The sequence below is a fragment of the Chaetodon trifascialis genome, chromosome 5, assembly GCF_039877785.1.
Source record: "Chaetodon trifascialis isolate fChaTrf1 chromosome 5, fChaTrf1.hap1, whole genome shotgun sequence".
NCBI classification, from domain to species: Eukaryota; Metazoa; Chordata; class Actinopteri; order Chaetodontiformes; family Chaetodontidae; genus Chaetodon; species Chaetodon trifascialis.
Genome location: NC_092060.1, coordinates 19244649 through 19265000, shown reverse-complemented (window position 1 = coordinate 19265000; position 20352 = coordinate 19244649). Strand labels below are relative to the sequence as shown.

The 20352-nt window shown below is 42.0% G+C and overlaps 1 protein-coding gene across 1 annotated transcript in view; it reads right to left on the bottom strand.

Moving 5' to 3' along the window:
• The window catches only part of ccdc88b (coiled-coil domain containing 88B), a 42914-nt gene that overhangs the window by 13276 nt on the left and 9286 nt on the right, over window positions 1-20352 (bottom strand). Inside the window, exons 6-22 of the mRNA XM_070962431.1 lie at window positions 19501-19584; window positions 18491-18631; window positions 16767-16912; window positions 15555-15636; window positions 14736-14894; window positions 12946-13092; window positions 12494-12650; window positions 12170-12285; window positions 11804-11872; window positions 9825-10529; window positions 9020-9199; window positions 6806-7146; window positions 6486-6645; window positions 5572-5943; window positions 3291-3452; window positions 2284-2561; window positions 1920-2063 (exon numbers count right to left, since the gene is read on the bottom strand). Of these exons, the coding sequence (XP_070818532.1) occupies window positions 1920-2063; window positions 2284-2561; window positions 3291-3452; window positions 5572-5943; window positions 6486-6645; window positions 6806-7146; window positions 9020-9199; window positions 9825-10529; window positions 11804-11872; window positions 12170-12285; window positions 12494-12650; window positions 12946-13092; window positions 14736-14894; window positions 15555-15636; window positions 16767-16912; window positions 18491-18631; window positions 19501-19584 (3443 nt within the window). The remainder of the gene's footprint in view (window positions 1-1919; window positions 2064-2283; window positions 2562-3290; window positions 3453-5571; window positions 5944-6485; window positions 6646-6805; window positions 7147-9019; window positions 9200-9824; window positions 10530-11803; window positions 11873-12169; window positions 12286-12493; window positions 12651-12945; window positions 13093-14735; window positions 14895-15554; window positions 15637-16766; window positions 16913-18490; window positions 18632-19500; window positions 19585-20352) is intronic.

Genomic DNA, 20352 nt, shown 5'->3' with positions numbered 1-20352 from the left:
GGAATTAAACTTTTTATGTAAGTTAGAACTGAGCCAGTGTACAGCATGGCTCTATTAAACAAACCAGCTTCTCTCCTTATATTTTATTAATTTTCAAGAGCCCATGGTGACATCTTCAAATGTCTTGTTTGGTCCGACCAACAATGCAAAACCCAAAGATAATAAGGTCATAGAAGATTTAAAAAAAACAATACACAATAGAAAAATGACAAATCATTGATACAGTGAACTTGCTAGCAAACAGTTACTAATTTACTTTAATTAAGTTCACCAGCTAGTCGTTAAAGACATTATGAGATCAATGAAATTGAAACAGAGCAAAGATCTGAAACTTGCCAAAAAAAAAAACCAAAATGCTCAGTAAAGCTGAGGGGAGCTGTAGATTCTGGTGATAGTTTTGTTTTCACATGTCATTTGATATGCTTTGTCATTATTTTTTCTGATTTTAATAAGCTTAAGTAACATGTTATATGTGTGTGTGTGTGTATATATATATATATATATATATATATATATATATATATATATATATATATATATATATATATATATATATATATATATATATGTGTGTGTGTGTGTGTGTGTGTGTGTGTGTGTGTGTGTGTGTGTGTGTGTGTGTGTGTTTAAGAAGCATTTTTAAAGGCAAGGAAATGCTTATCTTATATCTCAATATAGCATTTTCAGTCATGTATCATCTGACAGCCAGCAAAGGAGGCCGTCCTGTCTCCAGCTTGGCAACCCATCATTCGAGACAGTCAGTAATCAGTTGCATCAATATGAAGATGAAAACCTGTTTGATTAACTAATTATGCTATCTTATGATGATGAACATCACCATTATGTACACGCCACCCCCAAGATAAAATGTAATCAGAAGCACTCAGAGCAGTTTTTAACCTCAGACCTTTGTTAGGGCTGAGGCTCAAATACACACAGAAGACTCTGTATGTAAACATCTAAGATTACTGAATTTGTTGGTTCCAAAAGCCTTCAATTTTCTGCTTTTGATGTTTTTGGAATTGAGCTTGTAAAAATAAAAACAAACCTGTATTTTGCCTGTTTTTTGAGTCCTTCTGTGCACCTGTTTTGTGCCAAAACTCTGTCAAAGCACCTGTCAAAGGTCACTCTAAACAAAAAGGTGGCAGAATACCCCCTGAGTAACATTAACTGCCGCTCACTATACTCTTCTAGCCACTCTAAGCTAGTTGAGCTAGCTGTGCAGCCAGTAGCATATTAGCTGAGTGGAGCTTGCCTGGACCGAGAGCTCTGAGTACTGGGGGAATTATTGGTGTTTGTACTGCGGGCATCAGAACCATGTGGAAGAGCAGCATTTAGAGCTGAATGCTGAACACCAGAGTTGGTGAGAAACTTGAATTCAGAAGGTGTACGGTGTATTTTCTCAGTATGTTTAATGAAGAGAAACAGATGTGAGAATGTAACATTTCTTGACATTTTGTTAACTACAACAACTACAAGATAATGTGGAACATAGCAAACTTGTCACTACTTCTTCCAGCTGAAGCTACGGAGGCTTTAGTATCGAACTCTTGCTTCTTGAAGCAGAGTTACGAGACAGGACAGGCTGGGGTTAGCTGGTTAGCATGCTAACTCCAGTTGATATCTCTGCAACTTAATTCACAACTGTCAAAACTGTTACTTTTTCACATTCTGTTAAAAATTTTCTTTTCTTTTTTTTTACTTTTAAACTAATATTCTGGCCATATCTTACACAAATCAGGAACAAAATATGCAGTCTAGGTGCCTTCCTGTGGAACATCTGCATTCAAACCGATTCCTGTGTTTCTCCCAGTGCATCATATATAAGCATCAATGAGCAAACATGCAGTGAGAGGAGAGGATAATCAGATCTCATGAATGCGGTGCTTAAGAAGCTGACAGTTGAGCGTATTTGTTACCTCTCGTTGTCTTCTTTCAGCCTCTCCAGCTCTCGTTCTCTCTCCAGCCTCCTCTGGGTCTCTGCCTCCATCTCCTCTCTCTCCATTTTTATCTCCTGCTCTTTCTCCTCCAGCTGGGTTTTACTATCCAGGAGCTCCTTGTACCTTGAGAGTGCAAATGCAACGTTCACCCCATGATAAAAAAATATGCCTTAAAATATATGACAGAAAGAGGGAGTGTATATTGTTAATGGATGCAGGTTGTGTTAATGGATTTGTGTGTTGTTTTGCTTTGTATGTGCAGAGAACTAAAACTCCTCACAAAGATAGAAAAGGAGGACAGGTCAGGACTTGTTTTTCTTCTGCAGTCAGTGTGTGTTTGTACCTGGACTCCAGCTCCCTGTGCTGGGCCTCCAGGCTGCGGTTGTTGCTCCTCAGCTGAGAGCGTTTGTCCAACAGCTCCTCCAGCTCCACCTCCTGCCGCTGCTGCAGCGCAGTCATCCGCTCATGGTCCCGCCTCAGAGCCTCCATCCTGGCCGCTGACTCCTCCCGCTCCCGCGCCCACACCTTGGACTCGGCTTCCAAAGCCGCACACCGGGCCTCGCTTTCACTGCAGCGCGCCAGCACTGCTGCATGCTGGGAGCCCAGGGAGGCTTGCTCCACCTGCGTGTGTTGTTTTTGTGTATGTGATATGAAGCACAGAGATCATGTCTGCGCCTATGTTTTAGGGGTTTAACAGAAAGCTAACAACCCAAACATCTAAAGTTTTACTAGGTTAATTACCATTTTATTACTTCTAGTACTATGAAAAATAACATTAGTATGAACATGTACTATGGGCTGATATGGTCATGGTGGTCATTTTAAAAAGGAAGCTTCATTAATAAAAGAATCCAGGTACAATGTGCAGCATACAGCAGAAATCTTCACAAGACTAAGAGAGTATAGCCACTTTAGCGGCTCCATACGGCTGTATTGAGCTAAATGCTAACACCAGCATGCTATCATGGTCACAGTGGTAGAATGTTTATCATGCTTACCATTGTAGTGTAGCATGTTCGCATGCTAATATTTGTTAATTGGTGCTAGACGCTAAGTACAGCTGAGGCTGATGGGAATTTTGCTAGTTTGGCAGGTATCTGATCATAAACCAAACTATTGCTAATGGTGACCAAATTTCATGGCTGAGCAGCTGACAGACTGACACTGCCATCCACATTACGGCTAAAATGATGGCGTCTCCCTACATTAAAGCAGGCTGGCACATCCTTGAAAACAATGTCCAGATTCATTGCAAGGGTCTAATTCTCAAAACCTATCCATTTGTTTTAATTTAGATAGGCCAAACGCTTAAATTCAGCCATAATCTTGCTCTCTCTGTGTGTTTGTCACCTGCAGCTGGGTGTTGAGTGTCTGTAGTCTGGTGCAGGAGTCCTGCAGGCTGAGCGAGTGCCGGTGCAGAGCCTCCAGCTGCTCCTTAAGGTGCTCACAGGCCTCCTGAGACTGGGACAGGCGCGAAAGCAAAGCCTCCTGTCCTGCAACCACCGCCGCTTTCTGAGGGAGAGAAGTTTCATAATGAGAGAGAGTCCTCAGCCATGTAGAGCAGCAGCTGCGTCCGGGGCTAAGCTACCATTGGTGTCACACGACGCTCAAAATATCCATATTATTTGCACTTCGACTGAATCTGAAATTCATCCTGTGTGTCACTGAGTTTGCAGTATTGTACCTCTAGTCCACATTTGTTGCTCACTGCAAGATTTCGGTGAGCAGAGTGTTTGCACATGCATTTATAATCCAGAAAATCTGAATGCGTTTGTGATTCTTGGTCTGCTTTGATAATAACGGAGTGTGTTCAGGGGGCATTGTCATGGATAGATTAGAAATTAGAAGACAATGTTGAATGTTGCAAAATAGCTGAGGGTGTAAAATCTCGTGTTTTAAGCAAAGTTAAAAACGAGCCTGCAGCAGCAGTAAGCAGCACACCAAAACTCAGCTCCCACTAAACAATGTGAATGTATTTGAGCATTTTTAGTGGACTGGCACAGCGACAACACATTTCATGTGTGAGTCATCTAGAGGGTCTGGAGCTCCGTCTTGGTGTGTGGCAGCTCTTTTTTCATGTTGGATTCTCTATTTGCTGCCAGCACCTGACTGAGTCCCAATGATACACAGGGGGAGTCGCACTGTTTTCACTGGCTCTACTCGATTCCCTGCTTTTTCTCTTCTCCTGTCAGTAAAATAACTATATACATCTACTCCAGTACCAGTGGTAGAATGCAACACAGTACATCTGCACAAGTACTGCAGTTCAGTACAAATATGAGGTACTGAGGTACTTGAGTCTTTCTTTTCATGTCTACTACATTTCAGAGGGAAATATTGTACTTTTTACTCATTACAATTATATAACAGCTTTGGAGCTTATAGCTTATAAAGAACTTATAAAATATGGTGTTTTGTTACAATTTAAATAGTCAACAGTACAAGTACAACTGAAAGAAATGACAAATGAAATATTCTGAATGTTAAAGTCATTTTTTTCATCTTTGACGATTTGCTGCATTCATCTTAATTTATTTCTATTTTTGAGGTTTTTCTTAATTAAATAATTTGAATTTTAACATTTTAAGTACATTTTCCTGACTACACTCAGATTTTTTTTACTTGAGTAACATTTTCAATGCAGGATTTTTTTTTATACAGTGTAATATTAATTAAGGTAAAGTATCTGAATACTTGCTCTACCACTGTCCAGTACTGTATATAAGTACAATTTTGAGGTATTTGGATTTGAGTATTTCCACTGGACGCAAATGGAAATATTGTGGTTTTTGCTCTACTACCTTTATTTAGAAGCTGTAGTTATCAGTTTAAGATTTTATACTAAAAACCTCAGAGGATCTTATAAAATACGACACACTGTAAAAGATTAAACCAGTGGTTCCCAACATTTTTGACTTATCACCTCTTACAAAAAACAGTGTCTGGTTGTCACATGGAGATATTTCCCCTCTAAACTTCTCAGATGGTTTTATTTAAATAACTGTTTGAGTCCCAAAGACAACTAAATTATCCAAGACTTAGAATAGATAGGGCAAGAGCTTGACTTGTATTAGAGTATTTTCACATTGTTGTACTGGTACCTTTACTAGATTAAAGGAACTTCTTCCATTACTGGGTGATGTATCAACAAGTGTACCTGCAGCTCAGTATGGGCGGGACCAGGAAGTGAACCAAAAGTTCTTATTCTTCCATCCTATTATAAAAATGAAATTCCCGACCTTGGCTGGAGCTGCCCCCCTTCAAGGTTGATGTTAGAGTGTATGTACAAGTCTCTACGTGTGTGTTTGAGAGCAAGAGAAAGAGTAAGAGCTCCAGCACGAGAGCAGCAGAAGAGATAAGGAAGATTAACGGTAGCCGAGGTGACATTATAAAAACTGATGAGCAGAGATAAAGCAGTAGTTCTGGAAATAAAGTGCTGCACTCAGGGATGCGGCGGCCTACTGTGAGTTGATAGTCGTGAAGCATCCCTGGAGCAAGAATTTCAACATAATCTAGATCATCTCCATCACACAGAAATTGCACTGAACCACACAGATATCCTGTAAATGAGATTCAAAGGCTCACACATACGCACATCATTCCCAGAAATATATTCAAACGCATATTGCACCTCTTTTTCCAGCTCTATCAACCTCTCACTCAGCTGCCTCTCTTCGTCTCCAGGGGTCACAGAAAGGTCGCGATCTTTGCCAGCTTCATGGCATTGATCCAGATGTAACGTCTCCTGAGCGTGTGCCTCACTAATGTTTGAGGAGTCTGAATTAGACGTAGCATCCACCTCCGCACTTCCTCTTCTGGTTTCCAGCTGGAGGAGATTTTCACTCTTCTTAAGGCACTGGGAGAGCGAATCTATTCTCTCCTGTGATTGATCGAGAGAATTGGTTGTCGCCTTTAGCTCTGTCTTGGCTTTTTGTAGTTCCTGGTTCAGACGTTGGACTTCAGCGGACTGTTGCTGGGAACGTGCCTGCTCATTGGATAGATCCTGATAGGAGAGAGACAAGAGGCAGTGCGGTGTTCAGAGATTATAATCCGTGGAAAATAAAACGGGGCATCATCATTTTGTGCCATCACTGACAGCTGTAGAGTGGAACAAGAGTCATTTTTGCAGAGCAGAAAATAGTGTGCACTACTATTTTTGCTGCATTGTGGGAATTCTTGAATGAAAAATTGTGCACTATAGAGTAAATAGGGAGTCATTTTGGATACAGCTATTGTGTTCCTGGGGCTGTTTTAACGTTCAACCTGTGAGCAGATTTTCTATTTCCCAAGTGCATTGCATTCTGGGACAAGAGTGTTTAACAAACTGCATTCTTTGAGTGTGCAGAAATTTGTCACTTTTGCAGTGTGAACACACGGACAGACTTTAAGTCCTGTAAACGAAATCTCAGTTTATAATTGTAACCTCTGCTGTCCGGATAAGGGAGGAAAACTGAGTTTACCCTACATCCCTGCAGCAGTGATTACTGCAAGTGACTAAACTACCACATCACGCACATACACACACTCACACACACCCACACACACCTGGGACAGTGAGCTAATCTTGGCCAGGGCGTCTGCATACTGCTCCTGCAGCTGCTGTTTACCCTTTTCCATGCTGGTTAATTGACTGCTGAGCTCTTTCTCCAGGTCCTGCAGCCGAGTGCAGAGTTCCTTGGATTCAGACAGCTGCTGACACACACATCTGCAGCAACACAGGTCAGACACAAGTTGAATAAAGATGGGCTTGACATTATAGATAAATGCACAGTGCAGCCAAGTAGCGCTCTCTGATGTCTTGTTAAAGTTAATTGCATACCTCAGCTCGTGATTAAGGTTAAACGTGTGAACATGAGTGGGCGTACCTGTGTTCAGCATCCAGAGACCGAGCTCTCTGGTTGCTGTGCTCCAGGGCCAGGGTCGTGCTCTCCAGCTGCTGTCTCAGCCTCGCCGCCTCCCTCTCTCTCTGCCTCCCCTCCTTCCGTTGGCTGTCCAGCTCCGACTGACACACCTCCTTCTCCTGCTCCAGCCGCAAGGCCTCCAGCAGCCCCTGATCTCGCGCACGGGCCAGAGATTCGGCCTCCAACGTGGCCTCACGGAGCTCTGCCTCCAGCTCCTCCTCCCGCCGACGAGAAGTCTCTAAACTCCGACTTAGACGTTCCAGCTCCACCCTGAGAGTCTGAACTGTGAGCTCTACCTGGTCTCCCTGGCAAAAGAGACAAGATGAATGAGTAATGCTATCAGTGTAACCCAGGACCCTGAGTAGCAGGGGCCAACAAAAAATTCTGCACCTAAAATGGGACCAATAAAACTGGTAAATATGAAAACTTAAGAATTATGTCAAAAATACAACCAGAATCTCTGTGCTGTCTCTCTTGTACTGTTTGCACAAAAGGTTTTCTAAATCTTCTGTAGAGCAGAATCAGTCACTTTACACACTTTTTAGACCACTAAAACATCTTCAAACATTATGTAATTTGTGGAAATTGTTGGTCAGAAATAACTTAACAGTACCCTGAGGAAGTATTCAGATCCTTTGCTTCAGTAAAAGTAGCAGTTTTGCAGTGTAAAATACACCATTACAAGTAAAAGTTCTGCATTAAAAATATCATTAACAGAAATCCCATTTCGGTTATGTTTCGATAGAGTTGTTCACTAAACCCACACAACAAGGAAGCAAAGGGAAAGAAGATGTAGATGATTTGTAATTTCCAATTTGGGTTTTATTCACCCCTTCAGCTGAATGAAGTGCACTTTATGTTTCATTTAACACACACTGTTCTAATCTTCATTAATTCTGAGTCTTTGCTTCTCGTTCTGGTGGTCAGAATACAAAGTCTACCTCAAACAGAACTGGAAACTAGTCTGTGCTGCATAAATCAAGCATTGAAATGAACACATTCTAATTTGGTGCTGATGCACAACTTTACATTTTTTATTCATGAATCAAAATGACAGCACAGTACTGCCTCTGCTGTAACATTTAGAGAGTGGGTTGTTGTTTTAGTGTTTAGAAATTATAGGAATACTCTGCTGTTTTTCAAAGTTATCTATATCTATATTTCACTTGTTTCGGCATATATTTGCACCGTAAAACAACTTGATGTATTGACTCCAATTTCATGGGGTCATATAGCAGAGCTCATGCAGACAGCTGAAAAATGGTATTTTATCAGCCAATATTGAGTGTTTTTAAAAGATATGTACAGGAATGTTTGGGTTAGTGAATGTACAGGCACAATAAAGATGGGATGTTCTCTTCATAAAAAGAGGGCAGGTAATACAGTAGAATATTACAGCATCAGAAGAAGGATTACGTACGACTCTCTGAATGGGAGGCATTCATGAATCCCTTTTATGGTATTTATTTAATGCTGACTTAGCACTACTCTTTTCCTTAGCTTGCAATTTCTCTGATGTCTTGTAATTTTACTGCAAATAGCACATTAAACACAGTTTTTTGCATCACTTTTTTTTCAGAAAATCTCAAAGACGTCTAGATCCTTCAATGAAGAGTCTGACTGAGGTGATTTTCATCCTGTTAAAGGCCTTAAATAAGTTGTGCCGAAACCTTAACGTGCGGTCTCTCTGAGTGTGGATGAACTACTCGTCAATATCTGAATATTGCAGGTTCAAACAGACTCCCTCTCTCAACACTCGGTGTGAAAAAACACATTTTTCCCTCTCAGACTGCAGCTTGAATCACCTGTTTCACTTCATGCTGTCAAATCCACCTCCTGCTGAACAAATTCTCCACGCAATAATAGAATTAGATTTCAGATATAAATGCAAGACAAAAAAAACATTCGTTCGGCAAGAAGACCCCCTATCTAATGTAATGTATTTAATGCAACCAAGAAATTATTTAAAGAGATTACAGAATAATAAGATCAGCTACTGGGGATTTATGCTACATCATAAAAACTCCCTTTCATCTGGTTTGTATGTTTCCCTTTGTCTGCCACTCGCTCATCTTCCCTGAAGTAAAATGACATCTGCCGTGCTCATGAAAACACACGATGCAGTCACAGCTGCATGTGTGTGTGTGTGTGTGTGTGTGTGTGTGTGCACTCTTCAACCTTGCGCTGGGCGGTACGCATGGCGTCCACGGTGCTGCGTAGCGTGTCCCGGTCTCTCTCCAGTGCGGCCCGCTCTCCCTCCAGGGTGGCGATGACCGTGGTCTGCATCCTGTGCAGCTCCGCCTGGCTCCGCAGGCGGCACAGCTCCTCCTCCATAACCAGACCTTCCGCCTGAAGAGCCTGAGAGAACGCTACAATACTGAGCTCTGTCTATCGAGTCATACAGACATCTGTAAATATATATACGTTTCTACTGGAAATAAACGTTTCTGGCAAATATTTTGATACTCACTTGATGGGTAAGGTTTTATTTCATGGCTCACATAATTTCCTATAAATACCTAGAAAGGAACTCATATATAACTTTCACAAGAAGGTCCCTGGAAAAGTCAATGTAACTTGGAGCTAATCATATAGACAAAGTTTCAGTTTGTATTCTTCCAATTAAATCAAGAAATTGCAAGCAATAATACTCTTTTGTCAATGCACAGCGGGTCAGCTGAACAAGCAATCATCTGAAATGTGTCTACAGGCAAGCGTACGGGTCAACTAGACTGAGTCCATGGCCATGATAGCAGCTCTGTGTGGCTACACTTTGAGCCAAATGCCAACATCAACACGCTAACACAATGTTTTCCATCATTAAATCATTTTCTGAAGCAGTTCTGCTTACAACCCCCATTCCAAAAACGGACGCTTGTGAAACGTAAATAGCAATGGAATGAAATCATATGCAACAAACTGTGTTTAATCCATCCTCCATCCATACATCACTCCTTCCCTCCCTCCATCCATCCATCCATACCTCTATCTGCCTACGGGCGTCTCCCAGACTCTCTGCAGCTTTCTTCAGATGCTGCAGCTCGGCCTCCAGGACCACCAGCCTCTGCTCAGCCTCCCAGGTTTTCTTGCTCTGCTCACCCAGCTTGGAGCGCAGGTCCTGGGCTACCATCACCTGTTTGTCAGCCTCCTCTTGGGCCTCCTGGAGCCGGTTTGTCAGCAGCTCCACATCAGGATGGGACATGGAACATACAGTCTGGTTTGCAGCTGTGGTTGCTGTATTATCTTCTACGCCGTTTGGATGCTTCGGGATCCCTGAGCTTGTTGTTACTGCAGTCTGTTCTTTCTTTACTCCTCTTTCTTTCTCCTGTTTCTCTCTGTCTTTCTGCCCTCCCTCTGCCTCTCCTCTCCTTTTGGACTCGACCTCCTCATCACATGGTTCTCCTTTCCCCCCTTCAACCTGGAGGACCTCCTCCCCAACTCCTGCTTCCCTGTGTGTCCCAATGATCTCTCCTCTTCTCTCCTTCTCCTCCATCACCCTCACCCTTCCTTCCCCTTCTCCCCTGCAGGATTCGGAGCCCTGCACTCCTCTGTCCACCTTCTCCTCCTCTTCTCGGTCCGGCTCATTCACTCTTTTCTCCTTTGCCTTGTCCTCGAGGTGATGCAGTTTGGTCACCAGCTGTTCCAGGCGCTGCTTCAAAGTGTCATTTTCATTCTTCAAGTTTTGAAACTGGAAAGTACAATAGGAGAATAAGGGAAGTGAAATTTCAGTGCTTTTCAAAGCTTTGAGTCACCTGTATTTTTACTTCTTTTTTGTCCTTCTTTGTATCGAACATGACTGAACTTGAATGCCTTGTGAGCAAGAACAGCACCGCTTGTTCTTCCTCAAAATGCATCCAGATTCAAGGACGTAAAAAAGAAGTTAGAAATCATGAAAGAAGGAAAAATGCCAGTAGGGAAATTAGAGATTGATTTCAATGACTTTTGGTCGGTTATAAAAATAGTTTACAAAGGCACTTCTCTCCAAACAACCACAGGAAACTCTAAACAGTCCAGACAGCCTGAAAAGGATGACAGGCAGCAGCAATCATAAACACAATCAAGAGAATATATGTAATATATTGTAAAAAAAAAAAGAAGTAATAATTTATACAGCATTTGCGCATATGAACAGCCTGCTACTGTTTTTCATCGATCTGTGGATCAATCCATTTTACAAGCTCATTATCGTTAATTCAGTACAGCTGATGCAGCTGTTTTAGATGGGAAACCACATATTCATTGGCTGCACTGTTACTGAGTTCAGTTACATCCAATCCATATACTCCTTTTACAGAAAGTACAGTATTATCTGGTCATTTCAGGTTCATTTAAATATAATCAAAAATCATTTCATCTTTATCGTTTCAAAATGTCCATCAGAGGGTCGTCAGTGCCAAAAGATACTCAGCCTACTCTGTGGACTAATGGACTGCACCATATGAGATAAACACTGCAGGCATTGGTCAGTAAATAATGAGATTATTATTATTTACACACAGACCTTTGGTGTGTTTTTGATTTGCTGTAATAACACAGTAAAAGCAACGTGTTACAATTGCATTATATCAGTGTGTGTATGTATGTGTGTAGATCCATGCAAAAATATGTGTGTATATTTATGGCTAACAATATGTGTACGTACACATCAATCAATAATACAGTGATAATAATTGATCGGAGCGATGAATGACTAATCGCTTCAGCACTGTTGCCACATAGCCTTTATGGCTACTGAATATTTAGTAACAAAGATTATATGTGCTTTCATTTTCTTACTTTTTAGGCAACTTTTTCTAACTATCTGCATATTTTAACTTAAGCATGCTTAAGAAACCGCACGGAGCCTACTGTCACTCCACATTATGTCTGACAAAGCCAGCCAGCCTCTCAAAAACCGTGTACATTTCATTCATATCTGTTGAATTCAGGACTATAGCAGCCTTTATTTCCCTCTCAGCTCACCTCTCTGAGTGTGTTCTGGTGCTCCACCTCCAGGCAAGCCAGCTCATCCTTTGCATCTGGAGCATCAGCCTGCAGCGAGAGGAGATGGATGTTTAACTTTAGTGGTTGCTTCCAGCTTTTCCTGTTTACTTTAAGCCCAGATAGTGAGGAGCTTCATGTCTGACTTCAGTGATGCCAGGCTGACTTGACAGGTTGTGGAAACTATATTATTTACTTAACATATCATGGAGTTGGACATGTGCTTCTACAACGCAGACAAGCACAATTATCTCCTGTTGTATATGACCTGCTTTAACCTTTAACTGGCAGGAACTAAAGTGTTACAGACTTCTCTAAGTCATGACCCTCAAGCCTCCGAACCCTGACCTCCTGGTGGGCCTGCAGCTCCTCCAGTCGTCTCTTCAGCTCGGCGTTCTCCTGCTCCGCTCCCAGCAGCCTCAGCGCCGAAGCCTCGCCCACTTCCACACTCAGCGGCTTCTGATCTGAGAAAGAGAGAGTGCGAAATAAAGAACAAAGCAGGAAAAAGATGACAAAATAGGGAGAAGCAGAAAAAAAAGAAATGGAGAAAAAGAGAAATGGATATATTTAGAGATTGAAAAGCTGTGGGCCAGTATAACCTCAACATATTTTTTCTTATCAGTTAATTAAAATGTCTTAAATGACAAGGTGGAGAGAGGCAGGTGCTCTGACCAATCAGCGCGCTCAGCTCCTCGTCAGAGTCCAGTTCTGATTGGAGGAAATGCCGGTGAACCGGAGCGGGAATGCTGTCGCCGTGCCTCAGGCCCACCTCGAGGCTCATGTTCATCTCCAGCAGCTCATCAACTCGTTGCCTCTCGGTGTCCCGCTCCTACACACACACACACACACACACACACACACACACACACACACACACACACACACACACACACACACACACACACATGCAAGCAACCAGACATTCATTCATTACAAGAAAAACATTTCAAGGGGCACACACACAGCATGCACAGATATTTGTCCAATGCCATAAAAGTACAAAAATTACCAAAATCCAAAGAAAGTTTGTTTCCTCACATATTAAACAGACGCACACACAAATGGAGCCAATAACACCATATTTAGACAAACATGCACACAGTCAAACATTAAATCCAACCCACCGCTTCCACCTCCATGATTCTCTGACGCAGCAGAAGATTGTCCCTCTCAAGCTCCCTTAGCGAGGAGCAGCGCGCCCGTGCGTCTGCCAGCTGCTGTTCCAGAAGTACTTTGGTCTCCTGCAGCGCTGCACACAGCTGCTGCTGCTCCTGCAGGGGGCGCCGTGCACAGACAGACCAGAAACACGTAATAAGATGAAGTGAAGCCGGACGCCGTGTCAGTCAGTCAGGCCTTCAGACGGTGGGCATTCTGACCAAACGTTTGCTAAGAGAGTCGCATTGTTTATTTATGTGTCTTTTGCTGCTGCAGAGCTGATCCATCTTTGATCCACATTTGTCAGCTTTGGCTTCAGGCGAGGGCAAAATCATCAGTAACCATGGTAATTACCTGTCTGGCTTCGGCAGACAATGTCAACATGGTCAGGATTTTGTGTATTCTGAAAGGGTTACTTTAATTTACTTTGTTCTGTGCTCACTTCTTCCTACCTGCCACTCTCATTTCTACTTCACGACATGTACCCAGACTGCCATCTGATATCATCCAGCGGATCCCTTTATTGTCATGCATGTAGAAACCAAGACAGTGAAGAAGTTTGGTATATTTCTATGAACAAAAAGTATTGTTTTGGTAAGATACTGTATTGGTACCAGTAGTGAAAGTGTTCAAACAATACCCAGCCCCAGTCATGACCCGCTATATAAACCAACAGTCTGGTCTATCGAGGCTGCTTTCCACTGGATAAACTGGTCTCCCGTCCTCTTCTAGAACCAAACCTTGATTCTATTTGACCACTTAAATAGATAAATACAACTTCCAGCAGCATTGGCCAAGAAATATACCATACAACCAAAAGTTAGTACACCTAAAATGTTGGTAACGACTGTCTGATTGTGCTTTTTGACTCCTCAGCGTTTTTCTTAACAACATAGTTGCACCCTCAGATGTCTACAGTTGACTTGGTGAGTATAATGTTGTTATTAGGTATGGCAATAGGAATTGTCTCCATTAAAAGAGAACAACTCTTCACGTAAACATTCAGCATTAGCTGAATCACAGGTTCGCTGCGAATAAGGGGAAATTAATTATGAACCCAAACATGAGAAAAAACTGGGCTGTCACAGGGAGGCAGTATGAAGGCAGAATAAATCAAATGAGACTGAGAAGGTGACAGTGAGGACACTGCGGGGTGTTTTACAAGGATATGAGCACATTTTCTGCCTCAGAACAGTTATACTACCTCAAAATAAATCTCATTTGGGTGTAAAAGCTCCAATAACTGAAGTCATACTCCTGCTCTTTGTCAATGAAGCAGCTCCAGGCTGTAAATCCTGATGACATCACACAGTTTAATCTCATTCTCTGGCTTTGAGCTTCAGAGTTGTTCATACTCACTCTTCAGTGAAACGCTCAGGGCCGTGAGAGGGTATACACTGTATGGCTTTTGAGATTAAGTGGCACAGTACTTCTTTTTAAAAAATAATAGCTACTCAGGGAAAGGTCAAAAAGGGGATCTTCTTGATGTGGCTTTCGCTGCCAATGTTCACGAGGTCCTTGCTTTGCAAAAGTGTGTGTCTTTGTGTGCACGTGTGTATAAAGGCACTGTGAGTTTGATTTTCTACACTATGGGAGATTGTAAGTTACTGCCAAAACAATTTGAATGTATTTCATGGTGTAGATGTTACAGTGCTGCCTGTTTTCTTTCTAGTTTAAATGACTTATTCAACAGTGTTTGCGGTGAGTTGTGTGTTTGCAGTATGTGTGTGTGTGTGTGTGTGTGTGTGTGTGCGTGTACCTTCAGCTGAGTGCGTGTGAGCTCCAGGCTGCGCAATCTGTGTTTACAGCTCTGAAGCTCAGTCTGGAGCTGCTCGGACCGTGTAGCTCGCTCTCGGGCGCAGTCCAGCTCATCCCGCAGTGCACGCATGCCCCTCACCTCACCCTGCAGAGTACGGTTCTGCAGGCATGCACACACATGCACGCGCGCGCACACACACACACACACACACACACACAGACATTCATGTACCAGTGGAGATGAGGTCAAAAAAGGCTGTGAACAGATCTGGTATATGCAGCAAAGCAAATGTTGACAAAGTGTAATGCAGGAAGAAGGAAAGGTGTGTGTGTGTGTGTGTGTGTGTGTGTGTGTGTGTGTGTGTGTGTGTGTGTGTGTGTGTGTGTTTGAAAGGAAATTTAGCATTACCACAATGATAAAATAAAAGTAACTGATTCTAGGAGGCTTCTTGTCTGGGGGACATTATGACCTTACATGAACCACGATCATGCCTGTAGTTTTGCTCTGGATGGAGTCTAGACTCTCAAGTTCAGTCGAGAAAGAAGTTTAACAGCAATGGAAAACACTTTAGTTGGCTGCAATGTGTGTAGTCTATGTGTGTAGTCTATTTTCTGCTCAATACATAACCTTGGGAGGAATTGACTTCTTGGCTATTAGAAGCCACCTGTGTCTTGTTCTGTTGGCTGTGCTGTCGTGTTTTTCAGGCCTAATATACAAACGATTATCGCTGCCAAACTAGTTACTCGATACACTCTGTGCGTCCAAACCAAAGATGTCCTTGAAAAAGGAATCTGGCAGCACACATCAAGCTGTCTATACCTCTTTCTGAAGTTTCTTGAGCTGGTCCTCCATGGTTTGAATCTCCTGCGTGTAATCCAATATCTGGTCACCTTTATCTTCCCTGAAAAAAAACAAGCAAAAACCCTCAGCACCAAAAATATAATCATACAAAAAAAATGCATTTTGATGTTTTTATTGTTCCATTAGCTAATAAAAAATAAGATTAGAGCAGGTTATGTTTGCTACAAATAGAAGTAAAGTGGAGATTTCTGAAAACGGCAGTTATGTGTTGGCGTGTAAATAGGGTTAAACGGCGTTTTAGGTTCCGAAACGTCACAACATGCGACTGAAAATACTTAACGTCATGTGAGCGACCTATGTTTACACTCGCGGCCACAGGTTTGGAATAGTTATGATGGCGCTCGACGGCGTATTTATCCGGGTTCATGTAAACGACAACATTTTTGAAAACGATGTGTGCACGATGTTATTTTTGAAAACGGAGGGGCCAAAATATCCATTTTCCAAAATACCCTGCTATGTGTAAACCTAGGCTGAAACACATTCACCCCCCCCCCCAAACACACATTCATCTTGCTGAACTGAACTGAAAGACTCACAAACTACACACACGCAAACATACATCCACATACACACAATTTGCATGCATCATTAACTGATGTGAACTGTTGATTTTTGGTGATTGCTCTTGGAATATTTCATTTGAATTTGGTTTCTGTTTTATGAATGGACATTTATTAACTGACAGACATTTGAGTTTGATTATTGACCTGATATGTTTCGATTAATTTTCGACTGAATATAACAAACTCACTAACTGCAATTATTGGCTGTGTTTTATTGTGTGGTTTTGTAGCTAAGAAGCCAGCTGCTGGACTATTTCAGTAGTGTGTGCTTTAAAATATTGGCAGGTTGATTTTTTGAGTATTCTGACGCCCAACATTATTTCTTATTTTGAGAAACTTTGAGAAAACATGCATATCCAGAAATTCTAATTAGTCGACGGTGACCTTTATGGTGTAGTCTATGTTTAATAGACTGCGTGAATTACATTATATCCATGAGTACCTGATTTGTTCCTTCCTCGTTGCTGAGTAACAGCTCACAGTTTTGTGCATTGTAAAGTGTGACAAAATCATTTGCACATTTTTCATCTTGACCTTTATCGCAAGTTTTCTTAAGGTTCTTTTGAGTTTTTCACCACACACACACACACACGCACACACTCACAGTTGTTGTTTAAGGCGGCGGAGTTTGGCCTTGCTGTCTGCCAGCTGGAGTGCCAGACCTTGGGGTGGCTCCTCGCTGCGACCACCCAGGAGCACCGCGGTTGAGTCAGCCTGGCCCTCCCGCTCACGACACAGCTCTGCCATCCTCTGGGAGAGAGAGGGAGAGAGAGATGGGGCGATGGATGTGGCAAGGGACAAAGAGGGTGGAGGAAAAGAAAGATTTGGAGAGAAAAGAAAGAACATGCACGATAAAGGATTTCCAGAACTAAGAGGAGGCTGGAAACAAAACCTAGATGCTCCAAATTTTAGCAGACAGTTTGATATTGTGAGTAATAACGTCTGTTCACTTTGCACTGACAGCAGGTGGAGTGTCATTAAAGTGTTTGTACACCTCTTGGGTTTTAAACAATTTGTTGTTCTGCAAAATTAATACAAAATGACTTTTCTCTGTTTGTAACTTTGCCTCTGCGGTCTGCGTGACATTTACTTTGACACTGCAGCAAAACTAAATCCTGTTTTTATGTGGTGTCATGATTCAAATACAGCAGAGCAAGGTGAACTCTGGTTCCAGCAGGGCTCACTTGAGTTAGCAGAAATCATTTGATCAAAATTTAATGTCTCGTACAGCTCTGAGCTCATGTTAAGGTTGTAGCTAAAGGTTCAGAATATTATTCACTATTCAAAACGGGGGCCTTTTTTCAATAGAGGCTGGTAACAGATCTCAGTGGAGCCTCAGTGGATTTAAGGCTGCGGGACAAATTAAGTCAAATTAAGAAACATGCTCACATATGGAGCAATAGCTCAGGTCTCCATGTTTTATTTATTTATTTATTTATTTTTCAGAAAAACTTGCAAAGCTATTCGTGTCAAATCCCACATCATGCTCATGTTTTCTGAAATTCACGCTACCCTACAGCCTTCTCATTTGAGCTACCATTTTAATTTTATTCGGCTTTTGTTGGCTATAAAGCAGAATTACTGCAACTGCAAGTAGTGAAGAATAACTACAATCTGAATATGAGATCTGAGCAGTGTAAGACATAAAATGTTGATCAAATATGTGACACAATTAAGCCGAGATGAAACAAGTGATGCGCTTAATTATGCATGTCCTACTTTTCAGTTAATTACATTTTATAACTTCATAAAAGCAAACAGGATTTTCTTATTATCATGTTGGGTGTATGGAAAACGTTGCACAGGTTTCATACAAACATGTCAGAAATAATGAAAAACGGCAAGCACGTTTCCCAAAGCCCAAAGTGACGTCCACAGATATCTTGTATTAGTCCACAACCCAAAGTCTACTCTCATAGAGGAGTAAAGAAACCAGAAAATATTCACATCTAAGAAGCTCTAATCAGATTTTTCTTTTCTTAAAAAAAATACTGGTTAAACGATTATCAAAATAGTTGGCGATTATTTGACAGCTGACGACTAACCTATTAACTGTTGCTCTACTTTTAAAGCTGACTTATTAAAACATAACATCTTGTTTAATTATTCTGGATTTTGTCATCTTTGGATAGTGCCATGCTACTGTAGCTGTTTGCCCCTGTTCCCAGCTTGTATGCTAAGCTACTGTAAGCTAACCCACTGACGGCTGCAGCCTTTTATTTAAACATGACATGACAGTGACATCAATGTTCTCATCTAACTCCCAGCAAAAAAGCAAAAATATTTTCCAAAAGGTCAAACTATTCCTTTAAGTGTGTGCGCGTATACCTCCAGGTGTGAGTCTCTCTGTGCCAGCAGGCTTTGGATCTGTTTGGCCATGGAGCTGAACACCAGCTGCAAGTCTGCACCTTCAGCCTCCACCAGCTCCTCCCACCGAAGCGGCAGCACCACGCGAGGATCCTGAGTCACCTGCAGCAAGGACAGTTTATCAGGTCTCTATGATAACATCAGTGTGCTTCCGGGAAACCAGACACAAAATGGTAGATCTGAGGACAAACAATGCAGGCAGTGTGAAGGCTGTGTGAATACCAAGCAGGGATGCACCTGTGTGCAAAGGGGAAAGAAAAATCTTTCATTTCGGCAGGAATGTGTCTGTTAAGGAAGCGTATCCAAAAATGCCTGACTAATGCATGTGAAACTAATGATCATGTAGACATGTTTGAAATGTCCTCGGGTGGAAGGCATATGAACGGCAAGCAGGGGGTGCATCCATCCACGCAGGAAGAGCACCTCTCACCTCTATGATTTATGAGGCTGGGGAACCTGGCACAAAAAAGGCCGGTGGGCAACACGCTGCTACTGTAATTCAGACACGCTGGTATGCAACATGCTGTTTTTGTAATGCAGGCAATTATTCACGGGGGGTATTTTTAAAAGAGTACAATTTGGCTTTAGGCTTTATTGGAGAAGAAAGCGGAGAATGACAGAAAAGAGATGAAGGAGAGAGGATGATGTGACAGAAACGGAGGTGGAGAGGTGGACATAAGGGGTGGAGGATCCATCCTGCGGTGGCAGCAAGGGGCACCCAGAGGTCCTTCAAAGGCTGCCAGCAGAATAACAAGTAGCTCATTTTCACACTCACTCGAAGCCCCAGTAGAAGGTATAATAGCTTCACTCTCTGTCTGCAGGCCAGACAGTGAGGAAATTCTTTGTTAAATCATATTTGGGAACAAAAATCCTCTTAGAAGTGCCTCCCCTGGATAATATCTGCTAATTCTGACGGTCAGTCTGTGAATGTCTTCGGGGGGGTCCTTGATTTGATTAATACATGAACGTACCTGCTGGATACAGCTGGCAATGGCTGCCTGGGTCTCAATGTCCAGAGATTGGATCTGCTGAATGAACGTGTCCTTCCTCTCGCACTGCAGACACAGAGGGATGACGTGAACTCAGGTGTGTGTGTGTGTGTGTGTGTGTGTGTGTGTGTGTGTGCGTGTGTGCGTGTGTGTGTGTGTGTGTGTGTGTGTGTGTGTGTGCGCGTGCGCGCATTTCGACAGGATCTATTCAACAAGAACTATTTTGTTAATTAATGGGTTCAACCATTTTTGAAGGAAAAACGCCCAAAATTCAGTAGTTCCTGCTTTTCCATTGTGATAATCTGCAGCTTCTCTCTGTTTCACATGTTTATAAACTAAACTTTTGGCCTCTGATACTAATCATTGACATTTTGCACAGTAAACAATTAACTGATTAAGCAGGAATATAGTCAGAATATTTATTGATATTGATAATAATCATTAGCTGCAGCCCAACAACAGCCCTTTTGTTAAACATGAGAGTTCATGTTGCCAAATCCCCTGAACTAAAATAATAATAATACTAATAATTACGTGCAATTAATTTTAAAAAATTATTCCTTTGTTTAAAGGTTATCAGAGCTGATCTGTCTAAATTTGAATTTATAATTCATCATTCAGGGGTTTTTTTCACTCTGAGAAGAATGAACGATCAGCCTCCTCAGTGTGTGACGCTGAACGCATACCGGACAACAAAAGGATTTCTGATGGATACAATTATTTGATGGGTAGAGAGACAGCTTTGTTGGTTTACACTGTCAATCAAGTTCTATAACAATAATAATAATGATGACTGGGTCAAGAGGTGGCTTTCGAGAACTGGTTGAACTACAG